The sequence below is a fragment of the Apis cerana genome, linkage group LG11 (genome assembly GCF_029169275.1).
Source record: "Apis cerana isolate GH-2021 linkage group LG11, AcerK_1.0, whole genome shotgun sequence".
NCBI lineage: Eukaryota > Metazoa > Arthropoda > Insecta > Hymenoptera > Apidae > Apis > Apis cerana.
The window spans coordinates 6,811,820-6,836,298 of NC_083862.1; the positions used below are offsets into that span (position 1 = coordinate 6,811,820).

The 24,479-nt window shown below is 20.5% G+C and overlaps 3 protein-coding genes across 23 annotated transcripts in view; 1 reads left to right on the forward strand and 2 right to left on the reverse strand.

The window, feature by feature from the left end:
• Window positions 1-155: 155 nt before the first annotated feature.
• Window positions 156-19,833, forward strand: LOC108000117 (chitobiosyldiphosphodolichol beta-mannosyltransferase). Its single transcript, XM_062081622.1, has 14 exons — window positions 156-1,184; window positions 1,409-1,751; window positions 1,833-2,080; window positions 2,158-2,331; window positions 2,407-2,521; window positions 2,884-3,056; window positions 8,012-8,068; window positions 12,525-12,648; window positions 13,261-13,311; window positions 14,604-14,678; window positions 14,847-15,001; window positions 15,075-15,181; window positions 15,236-15,464; window positions 15,543-19,833. The coding sequence occupies exons 1-14, from the start codon at window positions 908-910 to the stop codon at window positions 15,680-15,682; spliced, it is 2,268 nt and encodes a 755-aa protein (XP_061937606.1). The 5' UTR covers window positions 156-907; the 3' UTR covers window positions 15,683-19,833.
• LOC108000118 (NHP2-like protein 1) lies at window positions 3,723-4,706 on the reverse strand. The gene is made up of 2 exons (XM_017060297.3): window positions 4,520-4,706; window positions 3,723-4,263 (listed from the first exon to the last, which is right to left on the reverse strand). The coding sequence occupies exons 1-2, from the start codon at window positions 4,520-4,522 to the stop codon at window positions 3,883-3,885; spliced, it is 384 nt and encodes a 127-aa protein (XP_016915786.1). The 5' UTR covers window positions 4,523-4,706; the 3' UTR covers window positions 3,723-3,882.
• The window catches only part of LOC108000130 (zinc finger protein 271), a 17,356-nt gene continuing 9,609 nt past the window's right edge, over window positions 16,733-24,479 (reverse strand). For 12 of the 21 annotated variants that reach the window (XM_062081617.1, XM_062081615.1, XM_062081608.1 and 9 more), the window contains 3 exons: window positions 23,645-23,866; window positions 21,529-21,914; window positions 16,733-20,454 (listed from right to left, as the gene is read on the reverse strand). In XM_062081617.1, the coding sequence (XP_061937601.1) occupies window positions 19,981-20,454; window positions 21,529-21,914; window positions 23,645-23,866 (1,082 nt within the window). In that variant the 3' untranslated portion in view covers window positions 16,733-19,980. The remainder of the gene's footprint in view (window positions 20,455-21,528; window positions 21,915-23,644; window positions 23,867-24,479) is intronic. The other 9 variants (XM_062081621.1, XM_062081619.1, XM_062081613.1 and 6 more) reach the window with 1 other exon arrangement.

Sequence of the window (24,479 nt, forward strand, 5' to 3'; positions counted from 1 at the left end):
AAATTTTCTATGAAAATTTTTTGTTTTTTATTATTTATTATATAAATAATTAAGTTTTTTAATATTAGATTTTAATATTTTAATATTTATAATTCTATATTTTTTGAATTAATAAAATGTCAATTTAATAGTTATGTGATTAGTTTAAAAAAAAAAAAATAAAAACATGTTGATGTTTGATATATAGTGATTGTCAATATGCATGAATGTAAAAATGTGTAATTTTAATCTAAATTTAATAGTTTAAATTTAAAAGTTTAATATTATATATTGTATGTTTGTTCTGAAAGAAATTATTATTTGATTTTTTAATTTCATCAAATATTGAAATACTTTATTCGTTTTTAATAATTTTTAATAATTAAATTGATTTTTATACTTTAAAAAAAATTGTAATTTAGATTTAATTGAATTTATATTGAACTTTAATAATATTTATATTTTTATTTATATTTATATAATATTTTTTGAAAACATATATACGATTAGATAAATTAAGATTTTCAATTAAATTTTTATATATGATGTTTTCTTATTTTGTTATAATAAATTTTAATAAATCAATTTTTTAATAATATTTTGATTGATAATTCATATTATTTTTAATTACGATTTCTTTAAAGTGAATATTTTATCATGAATTTTTATTAATTAAACACATTAAACATATAATTTGCATAATAATATTATTATAATATTATTTGTATATAATATAATAAAACATTATTACGCTTTCTATAAAAATTTTTATCATAGTTGTTTAACTTGAATCAAATAATATAAGCGAATACATAAAAATACCGATATTAGTAGCCAATAATCAATGGCACTTGTCATTTTGATTTGATTTCTATACTTTCACTTTTAACTTCTATTAATAACTCATTGAATAATATATCCCTTTAAAATGTGGAATATTTATTTATTTTGTGCTATTTTTCTAATTTTGTTTATAATTAGAAAATTATATTTAAATATATATAGGATACATAAAAATGTTTGTATCATTGTTCTTGGAGATTTGGGCAGGAGCCCCAGAATGCAATACCATGCATTATCATTTGCAAAAGAAGGTTTTACAGTAGATATTATAGGTTATCCTGGTTCAATACCTTTAAGAGAAATAAGAGAAAATCCTTGTATACATATTTATTATCTTTATCCCTTTCCAAAAATAGAAAATAGTATGTGCTTAATATCATTATTATGAGAATTTTATAATTTATTTTATTTAAAGCATAATATAAATGTTTATATATTTTATTTCATGTATAAATTGAAAATTGTAAATTACAAATTATTTTTTTTAAAATAATAATTCTTAAAAATTCTTATTTGAAAAAGGATTATGTTATATAACATAAATTTGAATGTTTTTGAAAAAAATAATTTTTTTTAAATATTTCAGAATTATCTCCTTTATGTTATTATGTGATAAAAACAATATGGCAAACATTTAATCTTTTATGGTTTTTATTTAGTAAAAAATTATCAAATTATATATTGGTACAAAATCCACCTTCAATACCAACAATTCCTATTTGTTGGTTTTATTCTATCATTGTTGGTTCACAATTTATTATTGATTGGCATAATTATGCATATACTCTTATGGCATTAAATTTAAAAGATGACCATTTACTTGTAAGATTTGCAAAAGCAATTGAAATGTATTTTGGTTCTAAAGCAAATTATAATTTCTGTGTATCTCAAACAATGAAAGAAGATTTACAATTAAAGTGGAAAATTATGTGAGTAGAATTTATAATTTAAAAAAATATAATTTTATGAATATATATGAATTTATAATTCATTACTTTTCTTTTATTTAGTGCAGAGGTATTATATGATCGTCCAAGTAATGAATTTCAACCTATATCATTAAAAGAAAAACATGAATTTTTATTAAAATTAAGTAAAAAATATGATACATTCAAAGGACTAAAAGAAAACTCAACTATATTTACAGAATGTATTAAAAATGAAATAAAACTATCTTGTAAAAGACCAGGTTTTATAATATCAAGTACAAGTTGGACAGAAGATGAAGATTTTTCAATATTATTAAATGCGTTACAAGGTATGTTATATTTTAATATATGTGTCATTTATTTATTTTCAAATTATTTATTATATTTTAAATCTTTTATATTATAGAATATGAAAATGCAATTGTACAAAATTTGTATAATTTGCCTAATTTAATTTGTATAATAACTGGTAAAGGTCCTTTAAAAAATTTTTATACAGCTATTATAAAATTAAAGAATTGGAAACATATTACAATAATAACACCTTGGCTTGAAAATGAAGATTATCCAAAAATGTTAGGTATTAAAATATAATTAAATTTTGTATTTATTTTCATATATATTTGTGCATAAAAAATATAATTCATGTTTATAGCTAGTGCAGATTTAGGTATTTGTCTTCATATATCATCTAGTGGATTAGACTTACCAATGAAAGTTATTGATATGTTTGGTTGTGAATTACCAGTTTGTGCATATAATTTTAAATGGTAAATAGATATATTTTATAAATAATTTAGTATGATATATATATATATATATAAAATATAAATATAATTTATATTTATATAAATATAAATTTTAATTTACATGCAGATTTAGTATCATTTAAAATATATTAAATTTGATTATTTGATATCTATTTATATTTACTTTTATTTTGTCTTTTTTATCTTAATCTTTATTAATATTAATATTGTTTTCAATATCTTTTTAATAAAAATAAATTTATTTTTATGTTATTTTTGTTTAGTTTATAATATATTTCAAAAAGGAATATATAAATATTTATATTTTATTTATTACCAATATATTTATTACCAAATTTTTTATATAGGTTTCTATTTTTCAGTTTATCAGAACTTGTTAGACACAATGAAAATAGTATGATTTTTGTAAATGAGAAAGAATTAGCAATACAATTAATATCATGGTTTGAAGACTTTCCTAATAATAATACTCAATACAAATTAGATAAGAAATTTCGAGAAGAATTGCACAAATTTCAAAAAAACCGATGGCACGGTAATTGGACTTCTATTGTTTTACCTTATTTTAATCAACAATTTATGGCTTGTTAATTTTTTTGTTTCATATATTTTCTAACTTTTAATAATATATTTTTATTTATATAATTTTTAATTTTTCTGTATCTTTAAAAATTTAACCTATATCCTTTTCCTTATTTTTATATATAATAAAGCGTTTTATTAATTTAAAAAATAAATCCTAAAAAGTTTTAATTATTTTAAGACTAAAATATTATTTAAACAAATTTGAATTAAATATTATTAAAATCAATGTAAATTATAATACTAATTATTAATTATGTATAATTAAATATTAAAAATTTACTTTCCAATAAAATAAATTCTAAATATATATATATATATATTTAAAAGTTTGAATAAGATTTTAGATAAATAAACAAGTTACCATTAATGTTTTATCAAAAATAACTTATTAAAATATTTTTTAATAACTATAAATCTATATAAATCATTCTTTTGCATTATGTATAAAAATAAAATCAAAAAATATAAAAGAATTATAAAAATTATAATATATTATAAAATTATGATATAATGAAATATATTATTATTATATATTTGTCTTTTTTTATTCTATTCATTATAAATTGTATAATAAATAAATATATATATATATATATATAAAACAGACAAATCAATATATATTTACTTAAATTTTTTATTCATAAGGATAACTTATACATTTCATTGTATGAAAAGTACATGAAATTTAATTATTTGTAATTATTCACAAATTTAAAAAATAAAAATAATTGGTTATTATATTTAAAAAGAATGATTTTGAATCAGGTACAAAATATTTAAACTAAAAGACGTTCAATTTCTTGTTGTATGGCTTGAATTTGTGGTTTTAATTGAGAACCTTCATTAACTGTCACAGAACAAGCAACAACAGGTCTAGATACACCACAAGCACGACCTAGAGCTTGTTTGCTTCTAACAAACACATATGGTACATTCTTATCTTCACATAATAATGGCAAATGTAATAAAATTTCTAAAGGTTCTGCATCTGCAGCCATTACAATAAATTCTGATAGACCGCGATTTAATGTTTTTGTTGCTTCATTAGCTCCTTTTCTTAATTGTTTATAATTCATTGCTTGTTGTACTAGATTTAAGATCTTAGCAGTTAATGTAGCATCTGCTAAAGGATATGCTTTAGGATTAACTTCATCTCCCTAAAAAAAAATATAAAAAAATAAACAATAATATTATATATTATAAATATAATAAAAAATTATTATATATTATAAATATAATATTAATATAATATTAATTTATAAATAAATATAAATAACTAAAATTATTGTTATTTATAATTATATTTTACATTAACTAAAATGATCAAATAACCACGTGTATGAAACTTAACCTATAAGATATATATATAAAAAAATAAATAATTATAGAAGAATAATTATTAAGAAAATTTACCATTTTTGTTAATGAAATTATATTTTTAAGTTATATCTTTTGTTAAAAATAATTTTTAAAAATTAAATACTCCTCTCTGCGTTTTTATATAAAAACCGCTTCACTGAGGACAAACGTTCAAAATCACTTCACTCATAAAACACAATACTATTACTCTCACTCTCCAACTTTCCGCAAGTTTCAAAGCTATATACAAGGTGTTTTATTTATATCAATTTCTATAAATATCTTGGAATTTATTGATATTGATTTTAAAATAATTTGCATAAAAGTTAAACATTTATATATATATAAATTAATTTATGTATTTAGATATTTTTATTTTTAATTAGATTAATATGAATAATATAATTCATCATTTTTCATAAAGAATTATTGTTTATATTAAAAGTTATTATAAAGTTTATCATTTATCATAAAATTTATAATATATTTATATATTTTTTTAAAATTCACATCTTTTATATATAAATATATTAAATATTTATTAAATTTCTTTGGTTAATTTCGATCTTACTAAGTATTTTTTTAGATAAATTTAGATATTATTCTTAAATTTCATATCTTATATTATTTTGAGTACAAATAATAAATAAGCATATATACATATATATATGATATTCTTCTTAATAAATAATCATTTTTCATTTTTAAATGTTTTGATAAAAGTAAAATAATATCAAATTTTTATTTTTAATGTTAGAAATTCAAAATGTTTATCTTTATCTATAATATCAATCTAATAATTGGAAAATTTATTTATATACGTTACAATAATAATGATTATAATAATTTCTGAGTTTGAATATATTATTTTTAAATGAAATTAAAATATCTTTTATATTATAGTTTTTTATATAGATAAATTGTATTAAATAATTTTAAAAATTATTATTAAAAAGTTAATATACTAAAATATAATTCTATTAAGAAATAAGGATATACTTATAAAATAATTACAAATTATGTATTGTTTAAATCTTATTAAATTTTATCTAAAATATTTTCAATTTTATAAAAAGTTATAAGATTAGTTACAAAAAATAATTTTAAAGATACTTGAGATTGATATAAATAAAGCATATATAACTTTTTTAATGTGTCGTATAAAAAAAATAAGTAAACAAATCACATTTTAAATATTACGATATTAATTATTAGCTAATAGTTAGTAATAAATTATGAATAATTCAGTGATAATTTTCTATTTAAATTTTATCACTAAATTTTGATTAATATCAATAAATATATTTGATTTAATATATTTGAATTTAACAGATATATTTGACAATTTTATATAATATGAATTCTAATATAAATATTTTATAGTATTAACATTTTAAATATTAACATATTAACATTTAGAAAAATAGTTTTTTTATTTTCAAAGTTATTTTATTCCCCCTAGATTTTGATCACATGATTTTATTTTTTTTTATTTATTGGACAGAATAATTGAAAAAAAAAATGACATTAGTTTTTAATGAATATATATATATATATATATATATATATAAATTTCATTTTCATTCATTTGTTTAAAATGAATTATTATGCATAAATTATGAATATTAAAATGTGTCAATTTTAAATATGTTAAAGTATGCAAATAAAATACATATATAAATGATTTAATTCAAAAGTAATAGTTATGAAAAATTCGGTCAATTTTCTTCAGTCAATACTTACAAATTCCAAAAAAGTAACATTTATAATAAATAATAATACTTTAAAACAATTATATCGAAAAATCTTAAAATTATATAAACAAAAATTCGATGTGAATAAAAATGATGAAACAGATAAAGGTGCTGCCAATATTACATAATATATATAAAAATATAAAAAATTATATATATATATATTTTGCACATATTTAATATGTATATACATATGAAAAGAAATCCCACGGAAAAAATGTAGATTTGATTGATCAAAGTATAAGAAAAGTAACAATTTTCATATACATTTTTTAGCATACTATTTGTTTATATGGACATGTATATTAATATAATAATTCAATTGTCAAAGAGGAGCAATAAAATCTATTGAAAGATGACATGGATCTTAATTTCATATAATTGAATAAATGAAATTTATTGTCTTATTTATACAATAGAATCTTTTGATTCACTATTTTGAATTATTCAAAGAAAATTTCCTATTATATAGCATGTGATATTAGGGAGCTAAAGAGGGAGTTCTCCAAAAGCATCAAGGACATAGATTGTCTTGATGAAAGACTTCTTTGCTCTTTTGCTATTTCGCAAGATTTCTTTCGAGCAATGAGCACATATATATATATGTATATATATGTTATATGTTATATGTATATATATGTTAATGTTAGTATATTAGTATGTTAGTATATATACATAATTCCAAAAATATTGGAATATACATAAATTGGAGATTCCCAAGATAAATTTTTAAGAAATATTTTTTTTTACAAAAACTTTATTAACAAAAAATTATTAACAAAAAATATTGGCCAATCACGGAACATGTAGCTAGTTGAACCGCAATAGTAGTGTTGGCTATGCATTATTGATTGAGCACGAACAAATCCAGGCAATATATTTCGAAGAAAATGTGTTGAATTGTATTTATTTATTTATTCATTGCTCATTGATATAATTCGATATAATTTTTTATCAATAAGAATATTTATTTAATATTAATATTAATATTTAATTCAACACATTTTCTTTGTAAGAAATATGTTATTTGCACTTGTTTGTGCTTGATCAGCAGCACATAACCAATACTATTGTTGCGATTTGATTAAATTACACGTTCTGTGATTAGCTAATGTTTTTTGTTAATAATAAACGTTAATAAAATCGTTACAGAAGTTTTTACAAAAGAAAATGTTGTTTTGAATTATTTTAAGAATCTCCAATTTATGAATATTCCAATATTTTTGAAACATATATACGTATTGACTATATATATATATATATATTGATAGTTTATATATTGCATAAATTTTTATATTATAATAATAATTCATTTTTATGTGCATGATATTTATTGTGTGCAAATGATCTAATTTTTCATTTTGATATAAAATAAATAAAATTCCAGAGAATTAATTTGAATTCATTTAGAAATAGAATGACGACACTCGTACTGATAAGGAGTACATATTTTGTTTCCTTGCTTCCGTCATATGATTTTATTAATAGATGTGAGACTTTCGATAAATACGTGTATCTTTTTGTATTAAATCAATTAGATTGTATTTTTTCCGAGTGTTTTCTTTTCATGCTGTACTTGAATCTAGTATATCTGATGTGTATCGATAACGAAAATAAAAAATAACAATTTCAATTTAATCTAATAAAAATCTAATAAAAAATCTCATTTTAGTATCGTTTATAGTGCACGCTGGTGTTATTTATTTTCAGAAGCATCTATCATCTATAATGTTAATACTATTGGTATTTAAATTTATTACTTCAATATACATCGCAATGCGATCTGTTTCAGGAATTTCTATTCTTTCAATTGAAGATAATACATTTTTGAATAATCGACCAATAATTGGCAAGTATTTATTTATGTATTTCATACATAACTTAAATATTCTAACTTTATATATAAGAAAAGAATATATAAGAAAAGATAATAATGGAGGATTTCAGCAATTTTATAAAATATTTGTTTGTTGTTATGAAATATATAATAATCAATGTCAGTGGTTCTTAATTTGTGGTTTGTGAATCTTTAAATGGTCGTAAAGTCTTGAGTTATATTGAGTTATATTGAGTATATTGAGTTATATTGAGAATATACGATATTTATTCGTTGCTTTATTTATTTAAAATAATTTTTTTTTTTAAATTTGAATTGTGAATATTTTAAAAGTTAATTGACAAGATTTAACCAATAAGTCTTGATATGATTTTAAATAACTTTTTTCATTCAAAAATTTTCATTTTGGTTTAATTAATTAGTTATTAATTAAATATATTAATTAAATATATATTTATAAAATACATAGACTTATATTGTGACGGTAGTATTAATATATACGTCACCGCGATGATGAGTCACCAGAATTGAACAAAATCAAAAAGTTAAATCTGGCGCGGCACAATAAATCTATGCACTCTGTAAAATGGCCAATTTTAATTACTAATAGAAATTTTATGTATATTATGTTTTTATTTTGATTAACTTTTGAGATTAATTCTATGTATTTAATGAATATTAAATTTTAATATTAATATTTAATTTTAATCCACAATAACGAAAAATTATTAGGATGTCCATGATAAAGAAAAGTTTAAGAACCACCGATCTAATGAATTTATTTTATGTTTATAAAACAACTGTTTTTAATTTTTAATTAGCTTTTTTTTTTATTTTTAAATTGTACACATTTATTTAATGAGTAGAGTTAGTAGAATTTAAAATCAAAATTTTCAAATGATAAATTCCAAATATCCTGTATTATTTTAGTATTATTTTATTATATAATACAATTTAATTTTAATAGTCAAATAATATTATTTTTTTATATCAAAATTTTATGAATTAACATTTAAATATTATAATTGTTTGCGTTTTATATTAGAAAAGCTAGGATATGCAATTAAGTTAATAATAAGTTTAGATTTATTTTATTTTTAATATATTGTTTAAATATCTGTTTTAAAAAATTTTATTTTTATCATAAATATGCTGTCAAATATCAAATATTTCTGAAATTTTTTTATTATTGGCTCTAGAAAAGATCTTATAACCTATTTTTTTCATAATCAGTTATATTCATAATTAATAAAATACAAAATTTTAACACAAATAAAAATCTATCTCTACAGCATAACTATTAAAACAAATTCATTATTTTTTAAATTAACAAAGATTTTTTAAATTAACAGGAATTTATTGTTAGAAATATATTTAATAATTTAATAATACGACAATAAACAAAAATAAAAACATTTTTTTTATTATTGTAAATGTTTAATTTTTCAATTTGCTGATTTTTTCTATTTACATGTTTTAATTATTTAAAAAGCATATTTATTGATATAAAATAGATTTTATCGTTATGATAACATTTATTATCAAATCTATCAGAAAAAAATAAGATAAAAATCTATAATATTATAGAGATAAATAATTTTAAAAATCTAATCTTTACTAATCCTAGAATAATATATTTTCCTTTTGAATTATAAATTGAAAAAGTAAATAATTTGTCACTAATATTTTTTCATTCATTAGATAAATTTCTGCATATATTTATAATAAATTAACATTATGAAATAATATACTTTTTTAATTTGATTTCTTCAAAAGAATTATATGTGAAATGCAAACATGAAATAACAAGAATTAAATAAAAAAAAAAAAAGAAAATTATTAGAGAAATATAATAAAAAATTGCTAGATATCATTCACTAATTATGAGATCTGTATTTCATATCATTTTATATTGTATTTTATAAAAATGTCGTCAAAAATTTTTTTGCTAGAAGTTTTCTTGGTTCTAGTATGAAGATGCTTTTCCAATTTGATATTATATAGCCATAAAATTCTTTTTTTTTTTTAACGTGCCGACATATTATATATTGAAAAAACATATCATTTATATAGATGTCACATTTTCAAAATTATCGAAAAGGTTTCTATATCTAAATTATTACAGTGATTTAATAATAAGTGGTTTCTTATTATATATTATATTATTATATATTATATTATATTATTTTATAAAAATTTAATTAGTATTTATTTAATTAAAAATTATGGAAATATGATGAACATACAGAAAATTGAATAAAAAAAAGCCCAAGAAAAAGATTCATTATAGGATCTATATATATGTTCCATGCCACATTACTTAACAGTTATTAACAGAAATAAAATAATTAATTATTAATTTAATTTTATTCGAAATTTTAATTAGTTAATTTTTTAAAATATGTCTACCTTTGATGAACAATAAATAACATAAATACACAATTTTTACACGTGGATTGTGAAGACAACTAATACTGATAAGAAGTTTCTCGAAATGGGATATTTTCTTTTTTATTGATATGCGATGTTATATTTATCTATAGATGTTTTGGTCAGTACAAAAATATAATATTTTTATTAAATATATTAGTATCATCGAAATCAATCAGATTCGTATTTTTTCTAAAAAATTTCTTGTAAAGCATATATTTATCATTAATTTTTATATGACATACTCCTGAACAAAATAATAGTATATAATATATTTTATGGTTTTTAACATTTCTCAAAATTAGTGCAATGTATATGCTTATATATTTTTTCTTAATAATATAGGAAAAGGCTTAATAATCAAAATTAATATTTTTATTTATAAATTTAATTCGTTTATATAAAAAATAATTAGACAAAACGATAATGTAAGAAAAAAATAAATCAATAAAATCTTGTTACTTGAAAATAAAAAAATTTCTTACGTATATTATTAATTTCATGTGCTAAATCTGAATTTAATCATAAAAATTGCTTATCTTTAGAAAAAAAATGAATAAAAAATATCGATTTTTGTTATATTTACGAAAGTAAAATCGTAATTTTTTTCAATATTTTTGTCAACATCGTATATTATTATTCATTCCTAGAATTAAATTTGATTTGATTATTATATTTTTTACCATAGATATATCACTTTAAAATTATTTCATTTTTTTATTAAAGTTTTTATTTGCATTTGTATGTATAAACACGACCAATATTATTATATATTTCTTATTATTGCTATTATCATTTTATATTGGAAAATTAGTGTTTTTATTTGAAGTATTTATTTTATTTATTGTATAATTTCGAATATAATTTTCTATGAATAAATATTATTAGAATATGAATAAATAATATTAGAATAAAAAAATTTTCAGTTGCAATTCAATGAAATTCAGAATAAATTCAGTGAAAAGAAAGTTAATATTATGAAAGAAAATTATCGAAAAAATATATTTTAAATTTCTAAAAATGTTTAGATTTTTCTTTTAGAAGAATTTTTTTTTGTTCTTTTGTTTTTTTCACTTCTTGATTAAATTTCATTTTTTACCAATGAAATAAATAAGAATTTGAAACAATTTCATAAAATATTATTTACACATATAGATATTTTATTTGAGTTTTATGAAATATTATTTATATATGTAAATAATATTTTTTCTATTAAAATGGAACAACAAAATATAATTTGAATCATATTTGATAAATCTGTCATTATATATCTTTTCATTTATATTTTCTGAATTTTTTGTTAAGAATTTCTAATTATTTTGAATAGTTTTTTTCATAATATAGAACGATCAGTTTTCTGTTAATCTTCAAATTATATTCAAAAATATTTTTCACATATTTAATTTATGAAATATAAATATATGAAATACATGAAATATATATAGAATATATGAAATATATAGAAAATACATGGCTGAAATATCTTTTATGTTACTCTTCGATATCATAATTTTCTCTTTTATAATTTTGTATGAGACAAAACTGATTCTTGTGTGGGTTTTAAGAATTATTATGTTTTTTGAAGTTTGAGCTATCTTTTATTAATTCATTTAGAAAAATTTACTTACATTTATGAATATTTCCGCCGTTTTTTAATTGTTAAATAAAAATATAAAACTGATAATACAATGATTTTATTCTTGGTTTTCGTCTAATTTAGTTCGAAAAATTATTTTTTAAGTTTTCAAATAGCTATAGATAAACATTCTGTATATAGTTATCTATTTTCATGTGGAATTGGTAAGATTGATTTTACATTAATGTATAATAATTTTTAAATGATTGTTAATATTATTTTAATTATATCATTTTTTTCTTATTGCAAATAGTTTTTTATATTATCATGTTATATTTTAAGAATATATAAAGATAAAATTATATCTATCGTACGATATTTGAATATAAAATAGATTTAAAAATTTATGTAAATTTATTTAAAGATATTTATATGAATTTTTTTTAAACTGTTTTCAAAAAGGTATTTTATCGCAAGAAATAAGCTACAGTTTGAATAAAAAATATCCAGGAGAATATGATAGTTATATTGCTGCATCATATGTAAAATTTATTGAAGGAGCTGGTGCGAGAGTTGTTCCAATTTGGTAAGTATATGACATTTTATATTTTTGTATTTATTTTAATATCTAAATGTTTATTATTTTTAATTTTCTAATTTTATTTTTTTATTTTCAATAATAAGATTTAATAATTAATAAAATTTATTAATAAGATTAATAACTAAAATTAAATATAATATTATTATAATAATATTATTATCATAACATAATTATATAATAATGATTAATAAATCAAATTATTATTGTTAATATTATTATTAATAACATTGATATATAGAATTTATAAGATAAATAATATTGAAATGAATAACTAATTAACTTAATTAAGTTAGTTATTTCATATAAAAAATAATTAATTAATAATAACAAATAATTTCTAATCATAAATATCTGATATTAATATATAAATTAAATAACTGAAGAATACATGATATCAAAGTTATATTACTTTATTTATTAATTTATGAATAAGAAATAAGTATTTATTGGAATTTATTTAGGATTTTTCTATTAATTTTTCTTTTATCAGATATTTTATATATAAATGTAATTTTATACATTAAGAAACATATTATTTACATTGATATAAATTTATTGCAAAATTTATTTAAAATTATCTCTTTTGCTTTTTCTTAGGATCGGAAAGAATAAATCGTACTACGAAGAACTTTTAAGTAAAATAAATGGGTGAGAAAAAAAATGTATTTTTATATTTTGTTAAATATATATAAAAATATATATAAGTTATATTTCGCATATAATCGATCCATTCGAATACCTGCCATATTGTTGATGATATAAAAAAATATCTGAAATAAAAGTTTAATTTTTTTAGAGGCTATATAATTTGGCATAATTAATTTTTTGTAAATAGATGTACAAAAGAACAATTTTATTTTTTGATTGAATTATATATTTTTTATTATATTTCTTATAAAAACAACTTTATGGAATGAAATTATTAATTTAGAAGATATTTTGATTTGAATATTACGTATTTTTTTAAAGTCTAATGTTTTAATGTATATCTTTCAATCTGGTTATAGAAATATATATTATATTTCTATAGAAATTTTTTAATATTTCTCAATAATTTGTTTCAAATTATTTATTTTAAGAAATTTACATTCTTTTATATATATTTTTTATTTTTTAAATATTCCTACAAAAAGAAGTCTAAACATATCAAATCAGACGATCTTAGTGGAAATTCAATAAAACTGTTTATGTATCCAATTATTGAAATATAAATTATACAACATCTAAAAATTTGAAATAATTTTTATAGAAAGAATTAATAATCATTGAGAAATAAATTAAATCCAAACTAAAGAACTAAATTATATTTGAATTTTAAAAATTAAAAAAAATATGATGTTCAAAAAATAAAAATATCTTTTGAATTAATAATTTTATGCCAATAAAAATCTTAAAATATTTTTTTAAAGAAAATGTAAATGTTTCTAACGAATAGTGTGAAAAAACATATAATTTAATTTAAAAAAAACAAAATTGTTCTCTATATTTTACAAGAAAAATTAATTACTTATATTAAATTGTATGCTCGCTAAAATTATTAAACTTTTATTTGAAATATTTTTTTGTATTGTCAATAATATAGATAATTAAATAGTGTGATGGTCTGCTTTTAAAATGTATATAGACAGCCATTTCTTAACCGTCGTATTTTTGTCTAGTTCAACTTGTATCAATTGAAAAAAAGCAACTTTTTAAGTTGTAGATTACTATTCAATAAATCCTTATTATTTAAATTAGTTAAAAACAAGATTATTTTAATTATTTCGATCATCAGTAATCATCGAATCGAAATTTAACACAAATTCAATCTAATCAGTCTAATACACATTATAAAAAAATACTTTCGTGTATTGATAAAAATTTTAGGTATATCGACATAAAAATAGTTTTTTGACAAATCTATTTTCTCGGAATTGATATGATTATTTTTATTATTATAGAGTTCTATGGCCTGGTGGATCAACGTATTTTAATCAAAGTAATGGATATGCAGATGCAGGCTATATGATTTATAAGTAATAAAGATATTTGTAAAAATATTTGTTTCTTAAGATAAAACTGGAAATTTTTCACTTACATATTTATAAAAAAGATTATATATATATGTATTTATCTATTGATTCAAATTGTTTAATTTGCAGTATTAAAAATTTTTTTAATATTTTTTACAATCATTTTTTCAGCATTGCGGAAAAGATGAATAAAAATGGTGATTATTTTCCACTTTTTGGGATATGTTTGGGATTTGAATTGTTAACATATGTTGCTGCTAATCGCGTTGAACACAGAACACATTGTAATAGTATGAATCAACCACTTCCATTAGAATTCACAAAAGGTTTATTATCTTTATATATTTTTAATAATAATTTTTTTTTATGAAGAAAAACATATTTCTTTATATATTTCAGATTTTCGGAATAGTAGAATGTTTCGCAATACTTCATCTAATGTTATAGATATATTAAAAACTAAAAACGTGACAGGAAATTATCATCGATATTGTGTTACGACAAAAGTAAATTATATTTATCAGATAGTATTTTGAAATCTATAACCTTGATTTTTTCAGAATTTGAACGATGTTGGTATAGAAGACAAATTTAGGATATTGTCTTTAAATAATGATTCGACTAAAATTCGATTTATTTCTTCATTAGAACACGTTACTTTACCTTTTTACGCTTTGCAATTTCATCCTGAGAAAAATTTATATGAATGGATTAAAAAGAAAAATATTCCGCATGGGAAAGATTCCACTATAATTGCACAATATTTTGCTAATTTCTTTGTTAACGAAGGTACCGATTTTTTAAATATTTTTATTTCTTATTTCTAAAATTAAGAATTAATTTGAATTAAAATTGTTCTTTGTGCAGCACGTAAAAATAATCATAAATTTGATGATGAAAATGAAGAATCTCGGAGTTTAATTTATAATTATCCAATAACTTATACTGGATTGAAAAAGTCTACATTTCTTCAATGTTATTTATTCAAGAAAACCGATACAATATAATTTATCGATATTTTGTTATTTAATATTATCTAATTTAAATTTAATTTTATAATTGTAATTTAAAATTGAGATTTTCTTTCCATTTTTTTAACTATATATAGTAGAAAAATAATTATGATGATATATTTTTTAAATAAAAATGAACTCATATATATAAAAAATATAGTTCGGTTATTTTTATAAATAATATTCAATATATACATATTTACATATTGTCTACAACGTTAATAATTTTATTTATTATTACGAATTGTTATTAATATTTTGTGTGACGTAATTTTTATTTTTGTTTTCTTAATCTTTATCTAATTTGAACTGAGTCTATTATAACTATATTTTTCTATAACTGAAATATATAATATAATAAAGTAAAATTTTTTAAAATATTTTATTTAATTTAAATACTTTACTTTGTTATTTTAATTTGCATTATTAAAAGTTTTCAATCAAAACATTCATAAATTTTTGAAGAAAAATCAAAGAATAATCTGAACTAATTTTAAATAGTTTTTTTTGTTTTAAGTTTTTACTACCTTATTTATATATTGAATTGCTCATATTTTCTATTATTTAATATATGTTTAACTGTGAAATGCAATGTATCTTTTCAGTTTTCGAATTCTAATAATAAGCGAAATATTTAAATTAAAATAAATTAATTAATGTAAATTATATGATTCTGTTTAAAAAAATGAAATTGATTTTAAAATCTTTCTGCAAAAAAGAATTTATGATGTCTCTTTTTGAATTGAACAATTACTAAAATTTTTAATTTTTTGTTGAGAATTTCAACTTCTCTCTATTTCAACAAGATATTTTGCTGTTTCACTTAGTTGTAACATTTATATAATATTAATTATTATTTTATTGTATATTTTATGTGTGTCAAAAGGAATGTTATATCTTTTAGAATTACTATAAAATATTGATCGATTGATTTTGAATTTATAAATCCTCGTTATCACAACATTATCGATTTATGCTAAAAATTTTATTTAAAATAGAATTAAAGCATGGGAAATTATTACATATAAGACAGAACACGTAATATTCACATTTAACATAACACCAGTGTATATTGTGTCACAACTGGGATACATAATATTACAATGGTGCATAATAAAATTCTATACATATTTCATTCTATCTAAAGTAAATCATATTTTGAATTTTTTCCTTCACCATCATACTTCACTTTGAATCAAAGCGTTTCCATTCAAATGATTTTTATCTCTATCAGGAAATATAAGATCATTTAGATAGAAATTTTATTAAAAATTATACACAAAAATAACAAATCGTGATTGTTAGTGAAAAAATAAAATAACATCTATTTCACTAATATATTTTATAAAGTCGCTTTGATTCAAAGGGAACGATTGGATCTGATATTTGCTTGCTATTTTTAGAACAAGCACGAAACTAAATCTCTTAAAAGCATGAACCAACTGTTAATTTTATTCTTGTAACGTATAATTTTATCAATATAATAATAATAATAATAATAATAATAATAATAATAATAATAATAATAATAATAATATTATCAATAATAATAAGATAATAATAATTATTCATATAAACATTATTTCTATTTATTCCTTGTAAGATTTTTTAGCAAATTACAAGGAACGATGCCACAAATAAATTGTAGAGGAATTCTTTACATGTATTGTTGGAAAAATTACTTGTATCAAGTGTTTTCGGTACGGCATCATAATTTTCATCTCTTTTTCATATTCATGTCGTGTACAACATATATATACATAATGTATATACGCATGAGCAATATATATTATACATATATATATTTGTTTCTCCTCTCTAGATGTATCTTTGCACAACGCATATTTTATACGTTTCCTTTCTATTACCATTTCTCATTTTCTTTATATATCTCTTTTTCTTTTTCTACGAATATAATATGAAAATTTTATGCTCCATATGTGACATATATTTTGTGTGTCACTGATAAAGTGACCCTGTAATATTCATTAATTTTTCCCTCATTATTTTTTTCTTTCTTGTTTTTTTTTTTAAATAGTACGTAATATCTAATTGTTTGGATATACTTAGATATATTTATCGTAATATATTAATCTAGATTTCTACGGAGTGATGAACGATATCGTACATTTAACTCCATGTGACGCATGCACGCGCGTTAATAAATTTATCATCTTTTTCATGTCTATATTTCAGTAGTTGTTATCATTATAATATTATACATAAGTAGAATAAGCTTGATAATGCAACAATCGTTAATATGCAATTGTAAGATTTTTTTTTAACTTTTTTTTGTTTTACATTTTAAAAATTTGGTGTCAAATGATCTTTCAAATATATACGATATATTCAGGTAACTTAAAGCATTAAACAACATTGTCGCAAAACCAAGCTTACAATATTTTTATTTTTTACCCTTAATATGTAAATATGAAATACATGGCCTTACAAGATCGCTAGAGACAATAATATTTTTCTTTTTCAAAAGTGAAACGTAAATCTCGTTAAACATTTAAAATTAATTTAAAAAATCAAAATGATCAAAATTTGTCCCTATATTTATATATAAAAAAGTATTGAATTGCTATCATCTGATTCTTTATTTATTTTTTTCGTTTATTTCTTTTATTACTTAAGATCTGATGTATTAAAACTTGGTATTTGCTGCGGATAAACGCTTTAGTGAAATTCGCAAAAATATATTGCACTCGATTACGATAATTATAATTAAACAAGAAGAGTTAAAAAAAAAAAAAAGAGAAAACAATTGACTATACTTAAAACGGACAATTGACACGATATTTTAATTCGATATCTGGATCCGTTTTAATAAAAGAATCCATATTAATCAATCGTTTTTTTAAAGTATTTTTAAAGTTCTTTTAAATATAATTTTTTTTATTAAAGAAAACTACACGCCAAATAAGTAAACACAGATATTTAAATAAATCGAATATCAATTATTATAATATATTGTTATCTTTTTCACGTTTACGTAGAATTCTTTTTACAGAAATAATAAAATGATATATTTATTATTATGATATTAGATTTTGTATAGAAATGTTTCTCTATTTCTAGAGATAAATATATAGAAAAAGCAAACTTATAATGCTTTTTGTTTAAAATAGAAAAAAAAAAATCTTTTTCAGAATTGTAATCTTAAAGATATCTATAATTAGAAATAAGAAATACCACTCCATATTTAACGAAATTAGCCAATTTTTGCTTTATGGAAGTAATAGTACAAAATGTATTTTAATGCAAAATGATTAATGATACTGAATAAAGTGGCAGATGTAAATATAATTTTAGAATCATTTCCAATAACGATTTTTTATATAAATAAAAAAATTTTTTATAAAATATACGAGATATTTAATTTAACAGAAAGTATAGAAAACTGCACATAATTTGAATCACAAATACACTTTGTACTCCAAGCAAACTACCCGATAAATCTTTTAAATTACGATTATACAATCTCTCAGAGGTATATCGTATATTACATTATCACGCTGAATTTTATTTTTTTTTTAACTAGTAAATACATTAATTTCGTTACTTTTTCCTTTTTGTTTCTCTCTTCTTTACACGAAATTATTGTATAAAACTAATACAGCGTTATATCTTACCGCAGTTAGTTTTAATTATATTCGAATTAATAGCAAAGTTACGTGTGCCCATTATCGAATCGCAAAGACCCGAGCATCGATTCCAACGCAACGACATTCAACGCGCGGAATTCGATAACACATAATGAATATTCTTTCTCTTCATAAAAGATCTATTATATTTATTATACAAAAGAAAGGAGGAAAAAAAACAAAAACAAAAAAAATTCAAACTTTGGATAATACACTGCTATTGTTCGTAGCAGCACGATTAATTCTTCAAAACTGATGAAGTTCATATAAATCTTTCTCTCGTTTTTTCTGTATTTAGCAACAGACGAGTATTGCGATAAAAACGTTTGAAACGTGAACAATGGGACGCTGTAGTCACGATTCATAACGATCTTTCTATCGCATAACAACACTTTATCAATCAACTCACTTTCGTGCCCGTAGAAACTGCAAGTTTCAATAGTCTTTTTCTTCTTCTGTTTTGGAGAAAAACAGTTGAACAAGAAAAAGAAAAAGAAAGAAAAAAAAAAAGAAAACAGTCAAACGGTGCACTTTCATTGATCAACAAACACAGACATTCATCATGTATACACTCACTTTTTCTTCTTCTTATGAAAAATGCTTTTTTTTTGTTTTTCCTTTACATGCTTGCTCTCTTGATTTGGTTTAATAGGAGGTCAATACACCTGGTGGAGTAGGCACAACTACAGTGTGTTGCGGTACTACAGGTGGTGCGGGTGGCGCCAAAGGATGGCCGACAAGAACTGCTGCTGCCGGAATCGGCAAAACACCAGATTGAGGAATTGCAGAGGGAGTACTAACTTGAGTTGGTGGTCCTTCTGCCGCGTGTTTTCTCAAATGTCTAAGCATATTGCCCTTTTCAACAAATGTTTTTCCGCAATCTGGACAGCTATGCGGTCGTTCATCCGAATGCGATCGTCTATGAGATACTAAATGCCCTTTGCACATAAAGTCTTTTGGGCAAAGATCGCAACGAAATGGCCTCTCGGCATTACTGCCTTTATTGTGCGAACGCATATGGAAAAGTAAATTACCCTTTAAGGGGAAACTTTTGCCACATTCTGTGCATACAAACGGACGTTCACCAGTATGACATCGCATATGATTTACGAGATGTTCCTGTAACAAAAAATTTAAAATATTTTGATGAGATTGTGATAATATTTATCGTATTATGACAATAAAATAGAGTGAAATTTAAAACTATGTTTTCATTAAAAGAGTAACGAGAAACTTATTTCCAAATTTTTCTAGAAAACATAAATTTTTAAAAATATTACGTTAAAGTAATGTAATAACATTTGGATTTTATTTCGATTTCAAAACTGCATTTTTTGTCAGCAAGTAAACGCAAATCAATGATAATGAATGATATTTAATGAATGATAATTAAAAAAATTTATTTTTTAGAATTATAGCATTTATCGATATCAAACATGAAATAAAGAAGAAATAAAAAATATGATTTTGAATAAATTTAGATATCAGAAAATCGAAGACATGAATTGAATGAAGCATGTTTTATTAACAATTTTTAAAATATCTTTAAAACATTGTATTCTTTAAATATTTATCATTCATCGAATATTCATATTTTCTACACTTCTATTAATTATATAATTAATAAAACATATAATAAATAAAACATTTTATGTTACTATTTTGAACATTTTACTTATAAGTATGTACATTAAAAATATGAAAATATATTTGCATGAAGGAACATATTAAAGAACATATATATGATGATAATTATTTTATAATTATTTCAAAAATCCGCTATAAGATCACATATAAATTTTTAAATAAAGTTCCATATTTTACGTAACATAAGAAAATTATCAAAAAAAAATCCTTCTTTGTTTCTGTGAGAATGCAATTTAACATTTTAATATTTAATCTATTCCAATATTTATTTTTTTTATTTTTTCAATAATAATAAATAAGTATTAAAAAATAATAAGTATAAATATTACTTGAATAATAAATACAAATATAAATATACAGTAAAGTTTACTATATTAAAACATAATATAATTATATTTACACTTATCAAACAATTATTTAAAGTAAATTTCCTCGAAAACAAAACTTTATATGAACAAATTTTATTTTATTTTCTATATATTTTTTTCAAATAGATTTTATATTTTATTCATCTAGAATAAATACACATCCATAATCGGAACCTACCTTTCTTGTAAATGGTTTCGAGCATACATTGCAACAGTGCGATGAATCTCCAGTATGTTGACGGAGATGATTATTTAGATGTTCTTTCCTGGTGAACGTTCTCTGACAGAATTCACACCTATGTGGTGATTCACCAGTATGGATTCGCACATGATTCGTCAAATGCTCCTTACGAGTAAATGACTTGGAGCAGAAGTGGCATCGATGTGGCGATTCGCCTGTGTGTTGACGCACGTGATTTGTCAAATGTTCCTTCCTCGTGAAGGATTTGGTGCAATACTGGCACTTGTGCGGTGACTCACCCGTGTGTTGCCTGACATGGTTCACCAGATGATCCTTCCGCGTAAATGCTTTCGGACAGTACTGACAGCGGAAAGGCGTCTCTCCTGCGCAACATTAAACAACAATACCGCGACTTTTACTTTTTCAACCAATTATGATTAATTTTATGCGATTCAATCAATTTTCCTCGATGCAACATATAGATAAAAATATTTAGATATATATATATTTAACAATAACATTAATTAAAATTGGATTATCTTTACTTCAATACATATATCTTTTTTTTTTATTTTATTATATCTATGTATATAATTATATGGATTATTTCTATTATATAATTATATATTTTAATAATATTTTTTAATAACATTGCACAAAAAAATTATAATGTTCATTTATTTTGAAATATATTGTTAAATTTTTATTGTCTTATGCATAAGAATATATCAAATGTTTACTTATCATTGCATCTATTTTTTACATACATTGATACATTGATCAATATTGTATTTTGAATTTATAGAAATATATGTATTAAAATATTAAAAAAAATCTGTGTCATTAAAATGTACATGAATATTAAGATCATCAAAATATTAAATAAATTATTTAAAATTTATTATTTTCCATTTAATTAATATTTTTTAATTCTTCAAGAATTATAGATAAATATGAAAAATAAAAGATAAAAAAATTATTCTTCTAAAATAAATTTTTATCATAATTAATTTTAATTATTTTTATAGTAATATAAAGTATAAGTAAATGTAAAGTAAAATATACTAAATTAATATTTAATATTTTTTTTTATGCGTTGCATCGATGAAAAATTAAATTCATATAACAGTATATTTAAGATGTTAAAACTTTGAATACTTAAAAAATAACAAGAAATAAGAAAGAATTATAAACCGTTATTTTATAATATGATTATATATATATTTTTATATTAAATTAAATTTTGTTAAGATTTTATTACCTACGAAATGAAATGAAAATGAAAATGGAACTATGCATAAATCTTAAATATAAAAAAAGAAATAAAAAAAGAAAGGAAAAAAATAATAATAACAATAAGTCAAGTAATAAAAAATGTCTCTGCAACGTAAAGGCATTATAAGAACGTTTTGTTTAGCAAGAAGGTTCTGAAATAGTTAATAAAAAGCATGTATGAGAGCGGTGTATTAGGCAGAACAGTAAATGTCTCTATAGGATTCGATGATGAAATAGGATAATCGTGATCGGTCAAAGCTAATTGCTAGTTAGACACAATGTGAATTGTTATGCACGAACGATAAACGCATTATCTCCCGATATATTATTATATATATTTTTATATATATAATATATATTATATATGATTCTATAATATATAAAAATTGAAAAACAAAAAGCAAAAAAGAAAAAAAGAAAAAAAAAAAAGAAAAAAAGATAGAAAAGAAATATGTACACGAACGAATGTCTATTTTATTCTCATGCAAATATGCAAATCATAGCTAAAAATCGGGTAGAAGCGAAATCGAGTGACTCTATATGCATGTACTTGTGCGTTTGAAAGCAAAATGCACTTGAACGATCTTTTTTTTTTCTCGATGCAATTAGGACATTAGACAATGGATTGATTTAGATTTAGACGAATACACGAACAAATTTTCGATATAATGTGTTACATGATACGTTATTATATGAATATGGTGAATATGGTAAGTAACCTAAATTTCGTGTTTCTTAACTAAATATGATTTTTCTAATCACGTATAAAACTACTATTCTTAGAGACAAATATTACAATCGGTTGTCCGTGAAGTGGACATCTGCCAACCGCTCTCACCTGTGTGTTGGCGGATGTGGTTAACAAGGTGTTCCTTTCTGGTGAACGATTTGGAGCAGAAGCCGCATCGGTGTGGAGACTCACCCGTGTGCTGGCGAACGTGGTTCAAAAGATGCTCCTTTCGTGTGAATGTCTTCGAGCAGAAATCACAGCGGTGCGGCGTCTCACCCGTATGCCACATTATGTGGTTCGTGAAGTGCTCCTTTCTCGTAAACGACTTACCTGTATTCGCAGCGATAAAAGAACCAAAAAAAAAAAAAAGAAAAAAAAAAGAAAAAAAAAAGAAAAAAAAACACGAATGTTTTGATTAAACTGTAATACAAAATCAGACTGTAATTAAACTTTTAAATATATAAATATATAATATGTACATACATATATGGGACGATTCCAAGATGATTAATTCTTTAGTATTATGACAAAATTTTACCGATCTAAACGATAAAAACATTAGAGATAAACAAAAGAATTATGTTCTTCTCTATTTTATTTAATTTTACATAATTAAAAATTGTTACAATAACTGTTGTTTCTGAATATTGCAATTGGCGCTATCTTTATATTTTACTAAAAATGTTTTAGTGAAAAATATATAAAAAAATATTATAAATTTAAATAAATATGGGAAGATGAATTATGCGAAAATAAAAATGAATACACGTGAATTTAAGCGAATGAAAATATAAAATAATCAATGCGAGAGAATGATAAATAAAAATGGATAAAGAACGGAGTATGTATAATTTATGTAATTAAATTGAATATATAATAATTTCTTAAAAATAGGATTTGTAAATCACAGCATTACAAAATTAAAAATTGCAGAGTTTGCAAT

What these genes read in the sequence shown, in the direction of transcription:
- LOC108000117 (XM_062081622.1), top strand. Translation starts at nt 908, where the DNA reads ATGTGGAATATTTATTTATTTTGTGCTATTTTTCTAATTTTGTTTATA. An exon ending in CTTTCCAAAAATAGAAAATA is followed by an intron (nt 1,185 to 1,408) that starts GTATGTGCTTAA and finishes TAAATATTTCAG; the next exon opens with AATTATCTCCTTTATGTTAT. An exon ending in TGTGCATATAATTTTAAATG is followed by an intron (nt 2,522 to 2,883) that starts GTAAATAGATAT and finishes TCTATTTTTCAG; the next exon opens with TTTATCAGAACTTGTTAGAC.